The 22,355-nt window shown below is 45.3% G+C and overlaps 1 protein-coding gene across 3 annotated transcripts in view; it reads left to right on the forward strand.

The window, feature by feature from the left end:
* The first annotated feature begins 10,007 nt into the window (after nt 1-10,007).
* Nucleotides 10,008-22,355, forward strand: part of LOC129709159 (apelin receptor A-like) — a 35,100-nt gene continuing 22,752 nt past the window's right edge. The window contains exons 1-3 of one of the 3 annotated variants that reach the window (XR_008725469.1): nt 10,008-11,095; nt 12,564-12,666; nt 14,137-14,602. Coding sequence is in view for 1 of the 3 variants with exons in the window: in XM_055655313.1 (XP_055511288.1) it covers nt 10,098-11,095; nt 12,564-12,603 (1,038 nt within the window). In the remaining 2 variants the exon portion in view is untranslated. Of the gene's footprint in view, nt 11,096-12,563; nt 14,603-22,355 lie in introns of those variants that run through there. The other 2 variants (XR_008725470.1, XM_055655313.1) reach the window with 2 other exon arrangements.

Raw genomic sequence — 22,355 nt, forward strand, 5'->3', positions numbered from 1 at the left:
ATCCACAGTGTACAGATACAGGATATCGGGCATTATATTTAGTGCAAGATAAAGTCTGGTAAAGTCCGATCAAAGATAGTCCGAAGGTCTCCAATGAGGTCGATCGGAGGTCAGGACCGCTCTCTGGGTTGGTGAGAGGACGGTCCAGTTGGCAGCTGGGAAGAAACTGTTCTTCAATCTGGAGGTATGTGTTTCCAAACTTCTGTCGACAGATCTGAGCGGAGATTAAGAAGAGCATACATAGTTAGTGTAAGAAATGCTGCGGTTGAAATAAAGATTGAAAATAGTGGAGTGATTGTAATGTATGATAGCCAGCGGATCCACTTCTGGAACCAGCATGAAAGAATCGCCTGGCTTCAACACCATCTTGGTTTGCATGTATGTAAAACTCACCTATTAACCAGCCCTCGTGTTTTGTGTGAATTTTTGTCATTACCTATTTTTGCTTTTGTAACCTGTGATGTGCATTCTTTTGCATGTTTTGTTATAGCTGCTGTATGTGTTTTCTTTTGATAGTTTGGTTTTATATCAGAAACATAGAAACATGGAAAATAGGTGCAGGAGTAGGCCATTCGGCCCTTCGAGCCTGCACCGCCATTCAATATGATCATGGCTGATCCTCCAACTCAGTATCCTGTACCTGCCTTCTCTCCATACCCCCCGATCCCTTTAGCCACAAGGGCCACATCTTAAATATAGCCAATGAACTGGCCACAACTACCTTCTGCAGCAGAGAGTTCCAGAGATTCACCACTCTCTGTGTGAAAAATGTTTTTCTCATCTCGGTCCTAAAAGATTTCCCCCTTATCCTTAAACTGTGACCCCTTGTTCTGGACTTCTGAAGAGCCCAGGTCTTAAAGCAATGGTCGGTAACACAGCATATTAGTACATACACTCACTTCATCACCATGAACTTTTCACCATCATTTTTCCACACACTGCATGTGGAACGGACAGCCATGGTGTGTGGTATCAGGTCCAAAAAAACATTAATGAGTGAAGGGTCTCAACGAGAGAAATGTCACCTATCCATGTTCTCTACAGAGATGCTGCCTGACCTGCTGAGTGACTCCAGCACTTTGTGTCCTTTTCAACATTAATGACAGAACCTGTTCTAGAATCTAAAAGCATGCACCACCAGACCCAGGACCAGCTTCTTCCCCTCTGTTATCAGGCCTTAGTTTAGAGATACAGCATGGAAAATGGCCCTTCAGCCCGCTGAGCCCGTGCTGACCATTGATCACTCATTGTCGCTGGCTTTGATATGTCCTTTCTGCATACCTTTAATTCATTTCTTTCTATGTACCTTTTTATACCTCCAATTTTCATCACCCCCGGACTCTCAGTCTGAAGGAGGGTCTTGAACCAAAACGTCATCTATTCCTTCTCCCCAGGGATGCTGCCTGTCCCGCTGAGTTGCTCCAGCTATCTTTAACGTGCTTCAATGCTGAGAACTATATTCTGCACTCTGTATCTTTCCCTTTGCTCCACTTATTGTACTTGAGTTTGACCTGTTTGCATGGTATATCCGATGTGTTTGGATAGCGTGCAACACGACTCTTTCCACTGTACCTCGGGTAACAATAGTAAACCCTAAACTTAAGCCTAACCCTAAGCAATTTCAGTCTCCAAAGATTGCTGGGATATGCAACCCCCTCCAACCTAAGCTCTCAGTTCCTTGTTACAACAACTGCCTCCTGTCAATATCATCACCTGCTGTTTAAATGCCGACATCAAAGACATTCTGTGGACATTAAAAGCTTCCCAATTCCCAATGTTTTCTCCCCCCCCCCCTTTTCTCCCCATCTTTCAAACCATCTGCTCCTTATCCAGCTGCTCAGAATTTTTCTCTCTCTCTCCGAACAGTCTTTGACTATTACTTTCAAAAAAGTATGTTGTATAATAATTATTAAACATAAATAAGGGGGGGGGGAAAGAAACCAAGATAAATGGTGACTTTTTAAAGTGAATTGCACTCCGCTGTTGAGCGGTTGAAATCCACAGACTCCGTGGTTTGTTTTTATTTAAGGAAAAAAAGACCATTCTTTTGTTTTATTTAGGCACTTATGTTGGTTCCCACCCGGGACAATGCCTGGGTGTTTTTCTAGCTGAGGCCACGTTTCCCGTGGGTCAGCGGGATAGGAAAGATTATCAGATTAGCCGAACCCTTCAAGCAATCAAGTAACAAACTGCCTCTATCCGTGATCACAACTATTTTCAGCGTTTAACTCTAAACTGACTTGCAGTTCAATGGATCATGAAATCGAGATCGACCTTGGGCTGAAGATAGGCACAAAATGCTGGAGTAACTCAGCGGGACAGGCAGCATCCCTAGAACTGCAGCATCCCTAGAACCAGCATCTGCAGTTCCTCCCCACCACACATTTCCCCGCTATCCAGAGATGCTGCCTGTCCCGATGAGTTACTCCAGCATTCCGTGTCTATCTGGTGTAAACCAGCATCTGCATTTCCTTCCTACACATTTCGTGGCTGGGTTGCTTCTAAAGTCTTTTCGTTCTGCAATTTCGTTCTTCACAATAATTTCAACATTGTCTTAAAGAAATCTGCAGGAGGATCTGGACCCGGAGGAACGTCACCCATTCCTTCTCTCCAGAGGTGCTGCCTGTCCCACTGAGTTACTCCAGCATTTCGTGTCTATAAACAAAATATACGTGCAGTTTTAGATTAATTTTGAAGAAGGTGAGAAAGCCGGAATGTTTATTTATGCATTTTTTTCTTGCAAAAATAGCTGAGGAAAAAATAGAAATTCAGCCAATTTCGGCAGAGTCTGTTTTTCTAATATGGGTAAATCTCCGGAGAAATGTTTAATTGCTTGGAAAACATTGGAAATGTCACCTCAAGAGGCGGAGGAAGCGTCTTGCTCCCTATCTTCCTTTAATAAGGACTACTTCCCCCCCTCACAAAACCACTCCCAAGATATACTTCTGATTATGTGAGATGATTACTTTGTGTGTGTGTGTAGGAAGTTACTTTAAGATTTCTGTATTATCAGAGGGAGTGGAGTGGTTAACTCCAGGGGCGCTGAAGCATTGCCTCTGTCACTCGGCACCTTCACTGCTATCAATCACACACCATCCAAAAGCAGAAAAGGGTTTCCTTTCACAGAACCAGGGGCAGTAGCAGAGGGGCGGGGAGGGGGCTGTAAACATAGTAACAAATTCGAAAGTAATGTCCTTTTACATTTTGGCAGCTTGCCACATCTGAGTAGTCCTTAAATAGACACAGAATGCTGGAGCGGGACAGGCAATATCTCTGGAGAGAAGGAATGGGTGACGTTTCGGGCTGAGAAGCTTCTTCATACTGGTCCTTAACCTGTGTATCAATGAAGGATTGGCCCCACAGCAGAAGTGTCCACGTCACGGGACTGGAACCTGGAAGTATCCCGAGCTAATTCTGTTACCACCGTCATCTATTGCAACAAGTCCAAGGGCCAGGAAGCCTGCGGGCAAGATCACCTCTGACCCCTCTCACCCTGGCCACAAACTCTTTGAATCACTTCCCTCTGGAAGGCGACTCCGGACTGTCAAAGCTGCCACAGCCAGACATAAAAACAGTTTTTATCCACGAGTAGTTGCTCTACTCAACAGCCAAAAATCTGTAGCCTCCCTTTGATCTGGCATTTTGTTGGTTCACATGCTGATCAATTGTGTTTTTCATTAATTGTTTTTTATCAGTCATAACTGTCAAGTCAAGTTCAAGTCAAGTTTATTTGTCACATTACGAGATGTGCAGTGAAATGAAAGTGGCAATGCTCGCGGAACAACAAAACAACCAAACAAATTATAAACACAATCATAACACACATATTATTTTACATAATAAATAATAGAAGGAAAAACGTTCTGTACAGTTAGTCCCTGGTGAGAAAGGCGTTTACAGTCCGAATTGCCTCTGGGAAGAAACTCCTTCTCAACCTCTCCGTTCTCACTGCATGGCAACGGAGGCGTTTGCCTGACCGTAGCGGCTGGAACAGTCTGTTGCAGGGGTGGAAGAGGTTCTCTCATGTATGTTTGCTCTGGAGTTGCACTTGTTGTATAGTTCCAGGGGGGTGAGTGAAGTTCCCATAGTGCGTTCGGCCTTACTTAAGTGCAGAGCTCCTTGATCCTTGGCAGAGCAAGGATTCCCGAACCAACGATGGTAATTTGTTCCCGGACAAGAGCTTTCCACACGAAATAAGGATGCGTAGAAGCACTGGATCCATATGGATCCTGGAAACAGGCCCTCTCGAATTGTCTCCACCGAGGATCTTGACCTAAAACGGGCCCCATCTACACTAGTTGAGTTTGAGTTGAGCTTAGACTGGTGATTGCCTTACTCACAGTGCTGATAACAACATGTTGTAGCACTTGTGTTACTTGCAAAACCTTTTCCTTGTTTCTGGCCTCCTTAATTAAGGATGGCTCCCAAGGATTGTCGCAAAAGCAGGACGGAGGAGGGCAATGATCACATTTGAAAGTAAAGATGGACACGCAATAAGAGCATATGGTGTGAAGACAGGCCCTCTCAAGGATCTCGAAAAAACGGGCCCCATCTACATTAGTTTTTTGAGTAGAGATTAGCTGGTTAGCACGTCACAAAACTGAGTTCTGGACTCCTTAATTAGGCAGCCAAGGATACAAACAGTATCAGGCCTATCACAGTTAGAGTAATCATTCTGCAGAGAGCTGAACCCTCCTCATCCCCGACCCGAAACATCATCCATCATTTTTCTCCAGAGATGCTGCCTGGCCCACTGAGTTACTCCAGCATTTTGTGTCTAATATCTGTACTGTTCTGTGTTCTATAATTGGTTTAAACGAGGTTTGTTGTGATGTATTGGCCAGAATACCAGGTGTAGTTCCACCTTGTGGCTTTGCTACTATAGCCGGTGATTATCATTTTTTATCCTTAAGATCTCTACAAATTACAGTAATTTAAAAAACAAGTAATCGGATTGGGTAGAGACACTTGGAAGGTTTCAGTAGAAACTGATTACATGGTGTGGAACACCAGTTACAGGCCAAAAGGGTTGCCGTTTTTGCAGCTAAAGATGATCTCAGCCAAGTTTCCGGTAATGTTTCAAATCCCTCTGCCTTTGGGATAATTTTGAATTGAGTCAATGGAAGAGAAGCTGGTCACATTCTAGAGCCATACAGCGGGGCAACTGACCCTTCAGCCCATCTCAAGTATTGAAAAATAAAGCAGTCCAATGCACTGATTATAAATTTTCAATCTGCCACCTCTACATTGCCCATAGATATAGAGTTCTCCAGATTCAGAGCCAGTTTCTTCCCTGCTGTTATCAGGCCATTGAACCATCCTACCTCAACTAAAGAGCAGCCCTGAACTACTATCTGCGGTATTGGACTCTCGGATTATCTTTGATCAGACTTTTCTGGCTTTATCTTGCACTAATGGTTATTCACAGTATTTCCTTTATCAAGTATCTGTACACTATGAATGGCTCGCTTGTAATCATGTATTGTCTTTTCCGCTGACTGGTTAGCACGCAACAAAAGCTTTTCACTGTACACGTGACAATAAACTAAACTCAACTTTTGGTTTCCTGCACACACAAGGAACGGCAATTGCTGGAATCTTGAGCAAAACGCAGTGTTGCAGGAGCTCTGCCAGCCGAAGGGCCTGTTTCCACGCTGTATCACTATGAATTCTTACCAGCAGCAAACCAGAGAGAATAAACATATGGTTTAATTACAATTCAAATATTGTTCAAAACTCTAAATAAATAGAGGAACACACATTTATCATAAAGGTAGATGCTAAAATATCATATGTGTGGAAACGAACAGCAGATAGACAAAAATGCTGGAGAAACTCAGCGGGTGCAGCAGCATCTATGGAGCGAAGGAAATAGGCAACGTTTCGGCCCGAAATCCTTCCATTCCCTTCAGGAGTCTGGTTGTTGGCATTGCTACAAACCCTCTACAACCAACCTCTACAGGGAGCACCTGGGTACACCAGCCTGTTGTTCTGCCTCGGCTGCTAAGTCTGAATACATCAGACATTTGCGTTCATGCACCTCGCCAACTGCAGCCTCCCAAGGCACAGTTAACTCCACGATGTACAGGGACTTCTGTGAGGTTGACCACAAGATCAGGCCCAGCCTGAGATTAGTTGTGATGATCTCTGGTGGAAAGATGAGCTTCTGGTCTGGATCAGCCTGCATTTTCCAGTCCCGGGCAGTGTCCAGGAGTGGCGGTTCCTTTCTTGCAAGTAGCTTCTCTGGAAGTTGTCCTGCCTTTACAAATGGGGTGGTGTTCGAGAAACCAGGTATTGGGGGAGGGAGTGCTTTGGTGGTAGTTCTCCTTCATTCCAAGGTAATCGGCAGTGGTCGCAGGACCTGATTGTGCCTCCAGGTGCAGCGTCCTTGTGAAAGTGGTTTTGCAGCCTGTAGGATGTAGGATGTGCCTTAATGTTGCTGGGGTTTGGCAGGGAGAACATGATGGATCTTCTCCAAGCCACTGGTTTAGGTTCTTGGGTGTGGGAAGAACATCGTAGGTGGCTCTGATGACGAAGCTAAGACGGCTTCCTTCCAACTCCCACAGATCCTTCCAGGTAAGCTTCCGATGCTCCAAGTTTTCCCAGGTAGTCCACTGGCCCTGTTTGGACTGTGAGACTGCCTTTGCGCATCTCTCTGCCTCCTCTTGCTGATGGACCTCAGCAACTACCAGCTTTCTTCTCTGGATGAATGTTGCCTTGTGCCATTGGGGTCGACTTGTCCCGAGTCCAATCCCACCTCTTCCCTGCTGCACCTGCATTACAATATCTCCATGTCTGAGAGCAGATGTTGCTTGCTGTACAGCCTCCGATGGGGTCCACTTCCTCCCAGTTGCCAGTGTGCTTTTTGAATAGTGTGCTGTGCCATAACTCCTTAGCATAAATATTTATATTTTTTATATTTTATTTTTTTAAGGATATTTTTAATTGGAGATCCCAGCCGCTTGTAATGCTCATCTCCACTTAAAATATCCTTAAAAAATTAAAATATTAAAAATATAAATATTTATACGAAGGAGTTATGGCACATTCAAAAATCGCTTAGAATATTTTACAACAGAAGTGAATGTAGATAATTCCATTGACAAAGGTTGCATTCGGTAGAGTCAACAGAGGAAAAACTCACTGCCCTTTCCGGATCTCTCCTACATGCCAGTTGCCATCAGTTTCACGGTGTAATTAATGACAGGGAAAGCTCACGGTCGTCATGAAATGCAGATCAGTAAAAACTCGATAGCCATTGTGAGCTCGGCATCCGATGGAGACGTCCAAGCTGTTACTTACAAATAATTCCGACTTCAACTCCGGCAACATCAACTCACAGGATGCTGGAGTAACTCAGCGGGTCAAGCAGGAATAGTGATGCTGCCTGACCCACTGAGTTACTCCAGCATGTTATGTCTACCTTGGGTATAAACCAGCATCTGCAGTTCCTTCCTACACTATTCAACACTGTTAGTTTAGTTTAGAGATACAGCGCGGTCACAGGTCCTTCGGCCCATCGAGTCCGTGCCGCACCTGTACACTAGTTCTAGGTTATCACATTTTCGCGACACACTAGGAGCGTTTTTTAAACATAAACCAATTAATCTACGAACTTGCACGCATTTGGAGTGTGGGTGGAAACCGGAGCACCGGAGAAAAACCCACGCGGTCGCTGGATGAACATGCAAACTCCGTACAAACAGCACCCGTAGTCAGAGAAGAGTCTGAAACGTCATGTATTCTTATTCTCCAGAGATGTTGACTGACCCGCTGAGTTACTCCAGCATTGAGTGTCTATCTTTAGTCAGGATCGAACCCAGGTCTCTGGCGCTGTAAGGCAGTAACTCCACCGCAGCTCCACCGTGCCGCCCTTGGTTAGTAAAATCAGTTTGAGAAACACTTGAAATTGGTGTCTGTGTGTGAGGATAGTACTTTCTTTAGAGGATTTACAGACTGTTTATCGTTTTGGAAATATATGATTATGATCAATATCTGATCATCATTCTACATTTTTTTTTAAAGCGACCAGATTTGGAACAAACTGCCCGTTGAGATTGAGATTTGAGAAGGTAACATTTCACCACAAACTCTAGCTTCGGTGGGACTCAGCTGGAGCGGGGTTTACGATCAGATCCATTGGCTTAGGAATTGACAGCACAGGAGGTGGCCATCCGGGCCATTGTATTCGCGTCACTAACCCAGTCCCACTGTCGCTTACACAGACACAGGGTCATACAGTGTGGCAACAGCAACAGGCCATTTGCTCCAACTTGCCCACACCGACCCAACATGTCCCATCGACACTAGTCCCACCTGCCTGCATTTGGCCCATATCCCTCTAAACCTGTCCTATCCATGTATTTGTCCAAATGATTCTTAAACGTTGCAATACTGCCTACCCCTTCCGGCAACTTGTTCCATGCACCCATCCTATTAAATTCCCTCCATGTCCTTTGGATCGCGATTCCCCTACTCTGGGCAAGAAACTCTGCGTCTACCCGATCTATTCCTCGCATGATTTTGTACACACGATGATCACTTCATTGGATTTAAAAAAATATCGCTGGAAATTGTTAAACGGCGAGTGACGGTAGAACTAGACTAATCGTATGAACGTATGAACATTTGCACTCCGATGCAGTTTGTGCTCTTATTTCCATTGACAAAAGCGAAATTATTTGGGATATTGAATGTCTAAATCCTCTCCCTCCCTGCGTGTGTAACAAGTTCCTTCAAATCTTGTTATACGAAAGGGCGTTGCACGGTTGCAGCCATAAAACAAACCGACCAAGTCCTAATGTAGTGACTTTTCACGCTTAATCTCTGGGATTTTACAGTACGCCGCTCCCGCTGTGAACCATTCAAACTCCAGGAATGTAATAAGATTCTTGTTTTCTTTTATTCTCCACTGCCTGGGGTTCAATCTCTTTCACCGCCGGTTGTCACCGGTCAAAACTGCGAGACATCAGTCCAACGATTCATTGATACTCAATGATACTTTATTGTCGCATGTACAGTGAAAATGCTTTGTCTTGCCTCACAACCCGGCTAAATCACACGGCAGACCTCACCTCGGCAGCACACACACAAGAGTTCCTGGCGCCGGCAACGTTACTCATTTGATGGCATTGTCTACCTTCCTACAAACCAAGCTCTTTGTAGAGATGTGTCGGAAGGAACTGCAGATGCTGGTTTACAACAACATGCTAGAGTAACTCAGCGGGACAAGCAGCATCACTGGAGAGAAGGAATAAGTAACGTTTCGGGGTCGAGACCCTTCTTCAGACTGAGAATCAGGGGAGAGGGAAACCAGAGGCATGAAGAAGGGTCTCGACACATATTCCTTCTCTCCAGAGATGCTGCTTGACCCCTTAAGTGTTAAGTCGCTGAGTTACTCCAGCATTTTTGTGTACCTTCGATATTCCAGCATCTGCAGTTCCTTCTTGAACGCTTTTAGTTTCTTGGCTGGTTTCTTGGAGACGGATGTTATCGGGGTTTCGCGGTTCGTGCTTTTAATGTCGATTCACCAACTGCAAGTGGAAATTGCCATATTAAAATAATTCAATTTCTTCACTGATGCTGTCTGTCCCGCTGTGTTACTCCGGCATTTTGTGTCTATCTTCGGTTTAAACTAGCATCTGCAGTTCCTTCCTACACTTTAAAACCAAAAATCTGTTTTCTTATTGAAAATCGGTTTGTTCTAATCCCCCCCCCCCCCCCCCCCCCCCCCCCCCCCCCGCTCGAACTCACATTCCTAACCTGACACTTTATCGCGAAAAAAAAATCTCATGGTTGAAAGTCCCGTTTTAATTGGGAATTATTTTTGCAAATTGCATCTGCAAACAGCACCATTAAGGAGGAAGTTTCCATGGGGAGATTGTTTGTAAACAAACCACGTGGATGTCTCTTTAAGGATTGGCGTTTGGTGGGTTGTGTGTAATCGGAGCTGCCCCTTTCGGAATTGCTGATTGGTGTTGTACAGGGAGGGGGTCTGTACTCAGGGGTTATATCAAGTCTCACAGCAACGCCAGACCCAGAGATCCTATAGCGAGCCAGAGAGCCAGACCCGCGGTGAGTTTGTAAGAGGCTGTACGATGGGTGACTGTCTGTATGAGATGGAGAATAGCAGCGAGCTGATAATTGCTCCTTGTGGCAACGAGAGCCAGGAATGCGATTACACCGACTGGCGGCATTCTGCCTCGGTGGTCCCGGTGCTCTACATGCTGGTCTTTGTGTTCGGGCTGTCGGGGAACGGAGTGGTGATCTGCACGGTGTGGAGGTCCCGCACCAAGAGGAGGTCGGCAGATACTTACATTGGGAACCTGGCGCTGGCCGACCTGGCCTTCGTGGTGACCCTACCTCTGTGGGCGGTGTACGCGGCGCTGGACTACCACTGGCCTTTCGGCTGGTTGCTCTGCAAGCTCAGCTCCTACCTGGTGATGATCAACATGTACGCCAGCGTCTTCTGTCTGACCTGCCTGAGCTTTGACCGCTACCTAGCCATCGTCCACTCCCTGTCCAGCAACAAACTGCGCTCCAGCCGCACCACGCTGCTCTCCCTGTCCCTCATCTGGTTCACGGCCGGACTGCTGGCTCTACCGGCCTTGGTCTTGAGGCAGACCCACGAGAAGGACAACGTGACCGTGTGCGCCATGGACTACTCCTGGGTGGCCACCGAGGACACCGAGCATTTCTGGGTGGGAGGGCTCAGCCTGTTCGCCAGCACCGTGGGCTTCATCCTACCCTTCCTACTGATGTCCACCTTCTACTGCGCCATCGCCAACACGGTGACCAGGCACTTCCAGAACGTCAAGAAGGAAGAACAGAAGAAGAAACGCCTGCTGAAGATCATCAGCGCCCTGGTGTTGGTTTTCGCAGCCTGCTGGCTCCCCTTCCACGTTATCAAGACCATAGACGCCTTGATCTGGCTGGAACTCGTCTCCATCCAGTGCTCGGCCGACGTGTTTCTCCACCTGACGCATCCTTACGCCACTTGCCTCGCCTACATCAACAGCTGCCTCAACCCGTTCCTCTACGCCTTCTTCGACCAGCGTTTCCGAGCCCAGTGTATGTCCGTGCTGCGCTGCTCCAGGTTAAAGAAAGCTCTACACGTCTCCATCACCTCCATCTCCACCAGCATGAGCAACCCGACCAAATGCGAGCCGCCCTCCTCCGCCACCAAGGTGTAGCGCCCCGGGGTCGTGTGGGGGGGGAGGCAGGAGAGAGAGACTCCACGGAGAGGCCACCCATGTTCTCTTTGCCCCGTTGCCTTGTCTTTGGTGACTTAAATCTCCCCAAATCCCATCCAGGTCAAAACTCTTGACTCGAACCGGGACTCTGGCCACTGCGCTGAGCGATGTGACTCTGTGCGGGGACCCCGGGCGTGGGAGCCCCTGGAGCGGCCGGTGACCGAGCGCCGTGTCCCACCCACACCCAGCCTCTGGACCGCTCCAGTGACCAAACACCCCCCACCCTCCTGGAGGCGCCTCTCTCCTTGGCCTCACTCCTTTAGAAGAAAACCACCTTTCCTGACGTTGACATCTTTCCGATGTGGGTTCGGCGGTTGATTGGGAGGTTTGGGATGGGGAAGGGGAAGGGTAGATGTGTGGTCGTGAGACAGAAGCCGGTTTCTTCTGTGCCCCCCCCCCCCCCCCCCCCCCTCCCCCCCCCCCCCCCACCCCCCCCCCCCCCCCACACACACAAATATACGGAGGGTTGGAGGCCAGGCAGCATCTCTGGAGAACATGGATAGGCGAAATTTCAGGTCGGAGCCGTTTTAACAGATGCAGGCTGACCGGCTGAGTTACTCCAGCACTTTGTGTGTTTTTATTTTTAAACCAGCATCTGCAGTCCCTTGTGTCCATATTCTTCAGTCCCACCTTTTTCCTGAAGGGTCCTCACCCGAAAATCCACTTATTCATGTTCTCCAGAGAAGCTGCCTGGCCCGCTGAGTTAATCCAGCACTTTGTGTCTTTTTTTTTTACCTTCACTTCTCCTCCTCCCGGTCTTCCTTTCATTGAAACATAGAAAATAGGTGCAGGAGGCCATTCGGCCCTTCGAGCCACCAACGCCATTCATTGTGATCATGGCTGATCGTCCCCAATCAATAACCCGCCCTTCCTCTCTCTTTTTCCTCTCTACACTTTCATTCCCTGTTCTCTCTCCCCCCACTCCCCCTCCCACCTGCCCCCGCGGACAGTCCCACACGAGCGTCTCTGGAGATAAGACACAAAAAGCTGGAGTAACTCAGCGGGACAGACAGCATCTCCGGAGACAAGGAATGGGTGACGTTACCCAATCTTTCCCATTCCCGTTCCAATCTCCAGAAATGCTGCCTGTCCCGCTGAGTTACTCCAGCAATTTTTGTGTTGTCAATTTCTTCGGTGTAAACCAACATCGGCAGTACCTCCCTTCCTACACCAGCATCTCTGGGCGCTACCCGCACACACAGTCAGCGCCCAGTAGCGACCATGACCTGAGTTTGCCGCTGATCCCGCTCCGCCCTGGCAACGCGGTGGCGGGAGCTCTGAACCACCTCTCTCTCTCTGGCTTTCCCACAGCGCTCCCAAGTGGATCCCACCCGGCTGGTACTTCCCCTGAACCGCAAGATGTGAGGGGTGGGAGTGCAGAACTGTGCCCTTGACTGAAGAAACGACTGTTTGGGTAAACAAGTATATTTATTTTTTGCTTCTGGCTACAGCGAACACCCTCCATGGAAAGCTGAGATATATTTTATAAATATAGCCCGCTTCATTTGCTACTTTTTTTTTTCTAATTTAGTAAATGTTTTGATAATGATCATAAAGGCTGGGAAAAACCCCGGAAACCTCGGAACTTATTTCACTGTGTATTTTTTAACTCGTTTAAGATAAATCAGGGATCTAACCGTAAAGAGAGTTGCTAAATGGATGTGCTAATTAACATAATTAATGTGACCCATTGCTCGCTATCTATTTTTTCTTGTGTAATATCGAGTCGATTTATTTCCTAAAGGACACTTGTTGTCCGGCAAATTCACATCTAATAGTCTCTCTGATGCCGAGTACAGTCAGCCGACACCATGATGTTAACGTTGGGATTAAAGCGGAGAAGTAGAAAAATGATTTGGGATTTAGTGACATTTTACACCGAATTCTCCATTATCCTTTGGCTCGTGTAAGAATGTAGATGTAAATGTGCGGTCACTATGGAAGGAGTGAACACAACACTCTGTGTTCAACAACGCAGGTGTTAGGCTGGGTTATGAGCACACGTGCAGTTCTAGTAAGCAAATTATGCAATCAAACCTAACAAAGGAGACAGCTTCTGCTTTTCATGTTTAGAATCTGTTTAGTCCCCCTCCCGCCAACCTAAAGAGAGAAAATAGGTGCAGAAGTAGGCCATTCGACCCTTCAAGCCAGCACCGCCATTCAATATGATCATGGCTGATCATCCAAAATCAGTACCCCGTTCCTGCTTTCTCCCCATATCCCTTGATTCCATTAGCCCTAAGAGCTCTATCTAACTCTCTCTTGAATACATCGCTTGAATACATACTCTCTTGAATAAACATCTTGAATAACACAATTTTGCTGAAGATTCCAGCACCTGCAGTTCCTTGTGTCTCACTCTATACTTGCCCGGCCTGCCACACGATGGGCCGAACGGCCACCTGAGCTGCAGTGAGTATGTCTCCAGAATGAGACACCATCTCGCCAGTGCCTTGCACCCCTTTAGTACCTCGCCTATGCTTCAAGTTACAAGCTGAAATTAAAAAAAAAAAAAAGATGCTGGAAACGTGAGCCTGGTAAAATAGGAAAGAGACTGTGTGTTTTAATAATCTTGGTGGAGACCAGGGGCAGATTTGACGGAGTGGCTAACAGCAAGGATGTTCTGTGGTCACTCTGTTACGCTTGCATATTGCAAAGAGGCAGCTAATTCGTTTATTAACATGATATTGTACCAATGGAACTGGATCATCTTTTGAATTGGTTAAGTCCCACCCAATTGGTTAAGCACCAGGTTACTCGTTATGCAAACAATATTAGTCTTCACCAATCTGCCATGCTGTGTACACTTTGAGAGTGTACCAACATGATTCTTCTTGGGGGCGAGGTTAAAGCAGCTTAACTGTTGCCTGCTTTTCTGGATTAGGTACCCGAGTATGTATGTGGCTGGAGAGAATGTACACCCCGACAGTAGACAAGACACAATTTGCCCATATTTAACAATTGCAAGAGCTTTCCGAACATATCGAAGACCCTACTAACTTGCACAATTAACCGCTAATTTGTAAGCATCAATGCACATATTTTTGGTCAGAACTATTAAGGGGTTCTTTTGGCTTTTTTTTGTTCTTTTGTTTTAATGAGATGATAAACGGCTTTCATTTTGTAAAGGCCGCTGGTGTTTTTGCTATAATGTTCTGTTATTGTTCTGTAAGAAAGAACTTGACATGTTTGGTTTAATTATGAGTGGAGAAGGAGTTTTGACTTGTTTTGTCAACTCCAAGTGCTGTAAATTGTATGTGACTTGGTGCATTCATTTGAGAAGCACCAGTGAAACACTGGAGATTTCATTTGCCATAATATTTGATGTGGCTACATGTAACTTTTGAATTTTTAAAAATTGAAATATTTTCTGGACTTTTTGTATTGCTGTCTGACTGTAGATCAGTTTGACGTCCTATTGCATTTACAACCGTAAGTCTGTATTATTGTATAAAGTGTATAATGTATACCTATGTCTTCCTACAAAATGCTTTCAGTAAAATTCTCCAATTGGAGAATAAAATGTTAAACATTCTCTGGTCTGTTTTTTTTATTGTGATTGTGATTTTGTTTTTTGAAACATAATCCACATTTACAGTGTCTTTATTGCACACTCCCAAACAATGCCCAAATACCACACAGTAACAATAATTCAATTGTTACATTGTAGGGCGATACAGCACACAACAGGCCGTTTGGCCCAATTTGTCCATACCGGCCAAGCTGATAAACCAAGCTAATCTCACTTGCTGGTGTCTGGCACTCCAAACCTTCCTCTCCATAAACCCATCCAAGTCTCTTATAAAATCTCACAATTGTACCCATTTCTACCTGACTACATGTGCTGTCTGTGTAGAGTTTGCATTTTCTCCCTCTGACCGCGTGGATTTCCTCCAGGTGCTCTGCTTTCCTCCTACACGTGCAGGTTTGTAGGTGAACTGGCTCCTTTAAACTGCCCCTAGTGTGTTGAATGCAAAAGTGGGATAACATGGAAATAGTGGAAATGGTCGGCATGGACTCGGTGGGCCGAAGGGCCTGTTTCCACGCTGCATCTCTAAACTGTAAAATGCTTCTGTGTGGGGGAAAACGTTGCCCCTCAGAGCCCCTTTAAATCTTTCCATCAAACCTTTAACCTGTTCAGTGCCAATCCCGAGTATACTCTGGTCATGGCCGATAGTGAAATAAAATGTGGCAGTAAACAGGTTAACCCGATGGCATCTCATTTTAGACTGCCCTACATATGGCCCATTCACCTTATATATGCTTTTCATTATTTTATATGTTTATTAGACTAAGTGGGACCTGTTGGGTCCCAGCATCACACGGGAGGACTGGTCCCCCAACGCAATATTCCGCCTTTCCACCAATTCCAATATTGGTGGCCAGTGGGGGGGGGGCTTTCTGGAGTGCTAGTATGGGTGTTGTGGGCTGAAGGGACTGGTTTCCAAAGGGCTAGTATGGACATTGTGGGCCAAATGGATTATTGGGCTGGCGGCTCAGTCACTCAAGCCTGTTGTGCTGGCAGCTCACTCACTCACGGCTGGTGGGCTGGCAGTTGACTCACGGCTATTCTTTGAAATTCCATTTCAAGCAGGGTGCAAGGCCACCAAATTCAAATGCAGTTTCTTACCATTTCAAGCAGGGTGCAAGGCCAGCAAAGGACCAGCCTGTCTGTACAACTCAATTCTTCTAGACCCAGTAACATCCTCAAATCTTTTTTGCAACCTTTCTAGTTTAATGACATCTTTATAGCAGGGTGACCAGAACCATATGCAGTCTTATACATCTGCAACATGATGTCATGACTCATGTACTCAATACCCTGTTGGATGGAGGTAAGTGTTCCAAATACCTTCTTCACCATACTGCCCACCTGTGTTGCCACCTTTGTGGAACTATGTACCTACACCCCCAGGTCTCCCGATTCCACATCACTCCCCAGAACCCTACTTTTTACCATCCACGATTTGCCCAGGTTTGTTCCACCAAAATGCAACACTGCATTTATTGGAATTAAACTCCACCTGCCATTCCTCAGCCCAGTTGAGGCTCAGATGAATCAAGATCCCGTGTGATGATATCTTTCTTCACTGTCCACTACACCATTAATTTAAGTATTATCTGCAAATTTACTAAATCATTGAGATTATAAATAAGGAACAATGATCACTATGGTACACAACTTGTTACAGGCTTTCAGCCTTAATTCAGTTATTTAACAAAAAGTCATTTCTTAATTACACACCATTTATGTGAAAATATGTTCAGATTTTATTTTGCATTTTCTACAACTTCATGGATGTTTGCTACTAACTGAATAATGATCTGTTCCTCTTCCTTTCTCCCATTCTCTCTTTCTGTACTGTCTTATACAAGCAGCCCTTCTGCAGTTTTACAGCATGTGGCTCAACCTTGCGATTTCCCAAATCAGTTCACCATTAAGCTCCACTGGAGTGCACTTCCTGTTGGAATTATGTTAGCACAATGGACTGTTTCTACAAAGAGCAATGAGATGATGCATTGATATTTTAAAAGGTAATAAAAATAATAAATTGTAAGGACATTGGGGGGAAATGTGTCTGCTTGTATTAGTGCGACAGACTTTTTATGACTACCTTATAAGACAGTCTAGACCTTGGTCTAACATCTGCAAAATATGGCATTTCTGACATTACATTACTTGCTCAGCATTGTCCTAGGCATAAACATAGTGAATGTCGGATGCACTCAGCAAGCCAGGCAGCATCTGTATAAAAAAAAAACAGTTATGGAGACACAATGCAGAAATAAGGAACTCCAGATGTTGGTTTACCAAGTTAAGTCACAAAATACTCAGCAGGTCAGATAGCATCCCCGGAGGTCATGAATAGGTGATGTTCCGGGTTGGGACCCTTCTTCAGACATCTTAAGTCTCAAAAAGCTATAGTAACTCAGTGGGGCAGGCAGCATCTCTGGAGAGAAGGAACGGGTGATGTTTCCGGTCGAAACACTTCTTCAGACCTGAAACAACATCCTTTCGTTTCTCAACCCAAAACATCACCCCCATTCCTTCTCTCTAGAGATGCTGCCTATCCCGCTGAGTTACTCCGGCTTTTTTGAGTCTATCTTCGGCTTAAACCAGCATCTGCATTTTTTTACACATATTGAGTCTCAAGATGACCTGAAATGTCACCTATACCATATTCTCCGGGGATACTGGGAGTTACTCCAGCATTTTGTGTCTTTCCATGGAGACTTGACAAGGAAGTACAGATGCTCTGGGATTAAGTGATCATGATTATGTTTCAGGATGTAGACCCTTGTTTTGACAAAGGCTTGTTGACCTTTCTACAGATGTTTTCTGACCTGCTAAATGTTTTCAGCATTCTGCTTTTATTTCAGATTTTGAGCATCTGCACATTTTGATTTGCAATGCCCTTGGAATGTTAGCCTGGATTTTAGGATCACATTTCTGCCGAAACTTTGGAATCAGAGGAGTGCTACTGCTGAGCTGCAGTTGATATTTTCCTCTTAGACTCTTACATTCTGGTACCTCCTAGTCAGACTCTGTCACACCCTAGCACATTTCTCCTGTATACATCCCCTTAGTCTCTGAAAGTGTTTGTTAACCTTGCTGAGTATATTCACCAATGCTGGTTATTAATGAGGATTGAAGAGTTCTGAAAGCAACACCCGGAGAAGAGTCTCGACCCAAAACGTCACCCACTCTATCTCTCCAGAGATGCTGCCTGTGTTACTCCAGCATTTTGTGTCTATCTTCGACTTAAACCAGCATCTGCAGTTTCTTCCTACACCTGAAAATGAAATGTTAATATGGTGAAAACGTAGGAAACATTTGAAATAGGTTTCAATGGACAAAGCTGAGATTCATGTACCTATGCCACATCCATGAGAAAGCTTCAAAAATGTGCCTATCCTCAAAATAAGGTTTGTACAGCACTTGCATTCAAGGTTCAATTTTCTTCAACCTTTAGCGCTGGTAAAGCTTTCTTGACAATCATCTTGAGATATTCACCATCATCAATGTCTTCAATCATTGCAATTTACTCTTCATACACCAAAGCAATGGCAGGAAATAGCAACGTTTACTAGTCTTCAAACATCTGGAGTTTGTGCTGAAGACCTTATGCAACTAAATGCTCCCCTATTTACCAGGTATGCCACAGCTTAGAGTCATAGGCATTCAACATAGAGACTGGCCCTGTGGTCCACCTCGTCAATACATTCAAGGCTTGTCCCATTTGACTGGCTATTAAATTTAAAATAATTGCACTCTGTCGATTACCACCTTTTTCAATTATCTACAATTTTTTTTCAATGTTTCAATTATCAACAAGCTGACAGAGAGAGTCGTGAAGTGTTTGCTAACCAATTACTAAGTCAGCACATCTCAGAGTGGATTTCATGATGGCATCTTAAGTCTAGACTGCTTTAAGCCTAAATCTAAACATTGACAGAATAATTGGTTTCCAAAGGTGATATCGGAGTGACTCCTTGAAATCAAGTCAGCTTTTCCAGAGATGCTTCTGACCCACTGAATTCATCCAGCACTTTGTGCTTTTTGAATGAGATTCCAGCATCTGCAGTTCCTTGTATCAGCATTTGACAAAGTGCAGCACTGAGGTAAAACAGAAGGTAACGGAGATCAAGGGAAATAACAACAATCCCAGTGGCCAGAGTCACATCTGCCTCAGAGGTGGTTGGTGAAGGCTAATGATCTCAGCCCTTGGATAGGGATCACTTTTAAACTGCTACATTTACAACTTTCTCTACATGATACAATCACAAATGTTCATTCATTTTACAAATCCTCAAATCATGAGACAGAAAGACCTGGATGTCATCAGATAAACCGCAAGTTACATTCACACTATATACTCGCCAGACATGGTTCTTGAATAAACTTGAGCAAATCTTATAGAATCTTATTGGGGGATCTTATAAAAACTTACAAAATTCTTAAGGGGTTGGACAGGCTAGATGCAGGAAGATTATTCCCGATGTTGAGGAAGTCCAGAACTAGGGGTCACAGTTTAAGGATAAGAGGGGAAGTATTTTAGGACCGAGATGAGAAAATCATTTTTTACACAGAGAGTGGTGAATCTGTGGAATTCTCTGCCACAAAAGGTAGTTGAGGCCAGTTCATTGGCTATATTTAAGAGGGAATTAGATGTGGCCCTTGTGGCTAAAGGGATCAGGGGGTATGGAGAGAAGGCAGGGATGGGATACTGAGTTGGATGATCAGCCATGATCATATCGAATGGCGGTGCAGGCTCGAAGGGCCGAATGGCCTAGTCCTGCACCTATTTTCTATGTTTCTATGTAAATCCTATTCACCTTGACATTACAATCACCAAATTTCCCACCATCAAAATCCAGCAAGATCGTGTGTAGATGCAGATAGATGCATCAAAGTTAGACGGCAGGATCTTGTTATTTTGAAATAAAAAAAGATGTAGTTAGATGTACCGAAGATAGACGCAAAATCTTTCAAGTTTACAGATGATACGAAGGTAGGTGGAGGGGCAGGTAGTGTAGAAAATGCAGACACTGCAGAAGCACTTGGACAAGTTGAGAGAGTGGGCAGAGAAATGGCAGATGGAATACAGCGTAGCAAAGTGTGGAGTCATGCATTTTGGTGGTAGGAATAAAGGCATAGAGGATAGCACGCCACAAACGTTTTTCACTGTACCTCAGTACACATGACAATAAATTAAACTGAACAATTTTCTCAACCCAGAAATTGGAGGCGAAAGGTGGTTGGTGAAAGGGACTTGGGATTGTTGGTGCAGGATTCCCAAAAAGTTAATTTGCAAGTTGAATCAGTAGTAAGGAAGGTTAGAATAAAAGAGGACTAGAATACAAAAATGCTATAAGGCGCTGATCAAGCTGTGTTTGGAGTATTGTGAGCACGTTTGGGCCAGCCTATCTGAGGAAGGATGTGCTGGCTCTGGAGAGGGTCCAGAGGATCTTTACGAGAATGATCCCAGGAATGAGTAGGTTAACATATGATGAGTGTTTACTCACTTGAATTTAGAAGGATGAGGGGTCTCTGCATAGCAACTTACTGAATTTTTAAAGGCCTGGATAAAGTGGATGTGGAGAGGATGTTTCACTAGTGGGAGGGTCGAGGACCAGAGGTCATAGCCTCAGAAATAAAGGACGTTCCTTTAGGAAGGAGATGAGGAGGAATTTCTTTGTGTAAGAAGGAACTGCAGATACAGGTTTAAACAGAAGATAGACACAAAAAGCTGGAGCAACTCAGTGGGACAGGCAACATCTCTAGAGAGAAGGAATGGGTGACGTTTTGTGTCGAGATCCTTCTTCAGACAAGGGACTCGACCCGAAATGTCACCCATTCCTTCTCTCCAGAGATGGGGTTAGGAAGAAGAGATAGATAGATCAGCAATGATTGAATGGTGAAGTAGGCGATGGGCTGAATGGCCTAGCTATTTTCCTATCTCTTATGAACTTATGAAAATGCTGGAGTAACTCAGCAGGTCAGGCAACATCTCTGGAGAAAAGGAATAAGTGACGTTTCGGGTCAAGACCCCTCTTCAGGCTGGTCTGAAGAAGGTTCTTGACCTGATCTTGATGCTGCCTGACCGCCTGAGTTACTCCAGCATTTTGTGTCCAGCAATTCTAGTTGAACTGAATGGCAATTGGTTTTGATTGTGGCACAGTTGCTGGCAGCCTTGTCTCGGCTTCAGAAAACTTCAGTTTCTAATCCCATTCTGCAAACCCGAGCACAAAAACATCTGGAGGTGGTTCTGGCATTAATATTGAACAAATTCCCTTGATCTTTTATTTGTGAATTGTTATAACATAAAGATTGCAATGCATGATGGTAAACTTAGCTAAATGAGTTAAGGTCTAAAAACAAGTTAATGTATAAACCTCTTAATGTGTTGGTGTTCTGTTTACCTGTTATATGGATCTTTGTTAACTCTGACAACATGCAAATGCATCTTTGTAAAGGGGCTGTCCCACTGCGGCGACCTAATCTGCAAGTTTAGATGAGTTTGCCCTCGACTCAAACTCGCAGCATGGTCGACTCGAGGTCCTATGAGGTCACTGGAACTCTCTTTCATGCTCGAGGGAAGTTCCCGAATACTCGTGGCCTCAGCTAGGTCGCGGAAAAATTTTCAGCATGTTGAAAGATTTTCCACGAGTATAATTTGGTCGGCACGGTTCTTTTTGACTCGTAGTGCAGTGGAGTTGGGTCACTATTTAGTTACAGGCAGTCGAGGGCAGCCGTGGGCAATCTCCTTCGCTGACCGGGCATTTTGATTGGCTCAATGGAGTTTTCAGGACCAGGGAAAACCGACCGGTAGGTAAAATGCCACCTAAACTTTATTATACTTCTTAAAAGTGTCTCCACTCCTTCTCCCCCCTTCTCTCTCCTTCTCTTCGCCCCGCCCCCCTGCACTCGCTAAAGGACTTACCGTACACTGTGGCAGCCGTTTACCTTTCTCTTCATCGCGGGTGTGAATTTCAGACACTGCTCCCCCGCTTTCCCTGGACCCCGCCTTTGCGATGTGTTTGTGTGTGTGTGTGTGTGTGCGGTCGGTCGATCCAGCTCGAGGAGGTTTTCCAGGCGAGTGCCCTGAAGCTTGAAGGCTGAAGGCACTCTTCTTAACTCACGGATGAGGTCGCCGCAGTGGGATAGCCCCTTTAGAGAGGTCTTTATGTGCAGTTACCATTTGAGGCAATCTGCTGCGGAAAGATTAATAATAAAGACAAGCCAAATCAGACCTTTATGGACATTAATCATATTCCGTTTAGGGAGTCTGCATCCTGGGGGCATGAACATCGAATTCTCCCAATTTTGTTAGTCCTTGCTGTCTCTTCCCCTTCCTCAGTCCCCCTGCTGTCTCCTCCCATCCCCCAGCCTTCGGGCTCCTCCTCCTTTTTCCTTTCTTGTCCCCGCCCACCCCCGCCCCCGATCAGTCTGAAGAAGGGTTTCGGCCCGAAACGTTGCCTATTTCCTTCGCTCCATAGATGCTGCTGCACCCGCTGAGTTTCTCCAGTCTTTTTGTGTACCTTTATGGACATTAGGTTGACGGAGAAAAGGGCATTTGAACAAATGTTCCCTTTATTGCA

The sequence above is a fragment of the Leucoraja erinacea genome, chromosome 25 (assembly GCF_028641065.1).
Source record: "Leucoraja erinacea ecotype New England chromosome 25, Leri_hhj_1, whole genome shotgun sequence".
NCBI lineage: Eukaryota > Metazoa > Chordata > Chondrichthyes > Rajiformes > Rajidae > Leucoraja > Leucoraja erinaceus.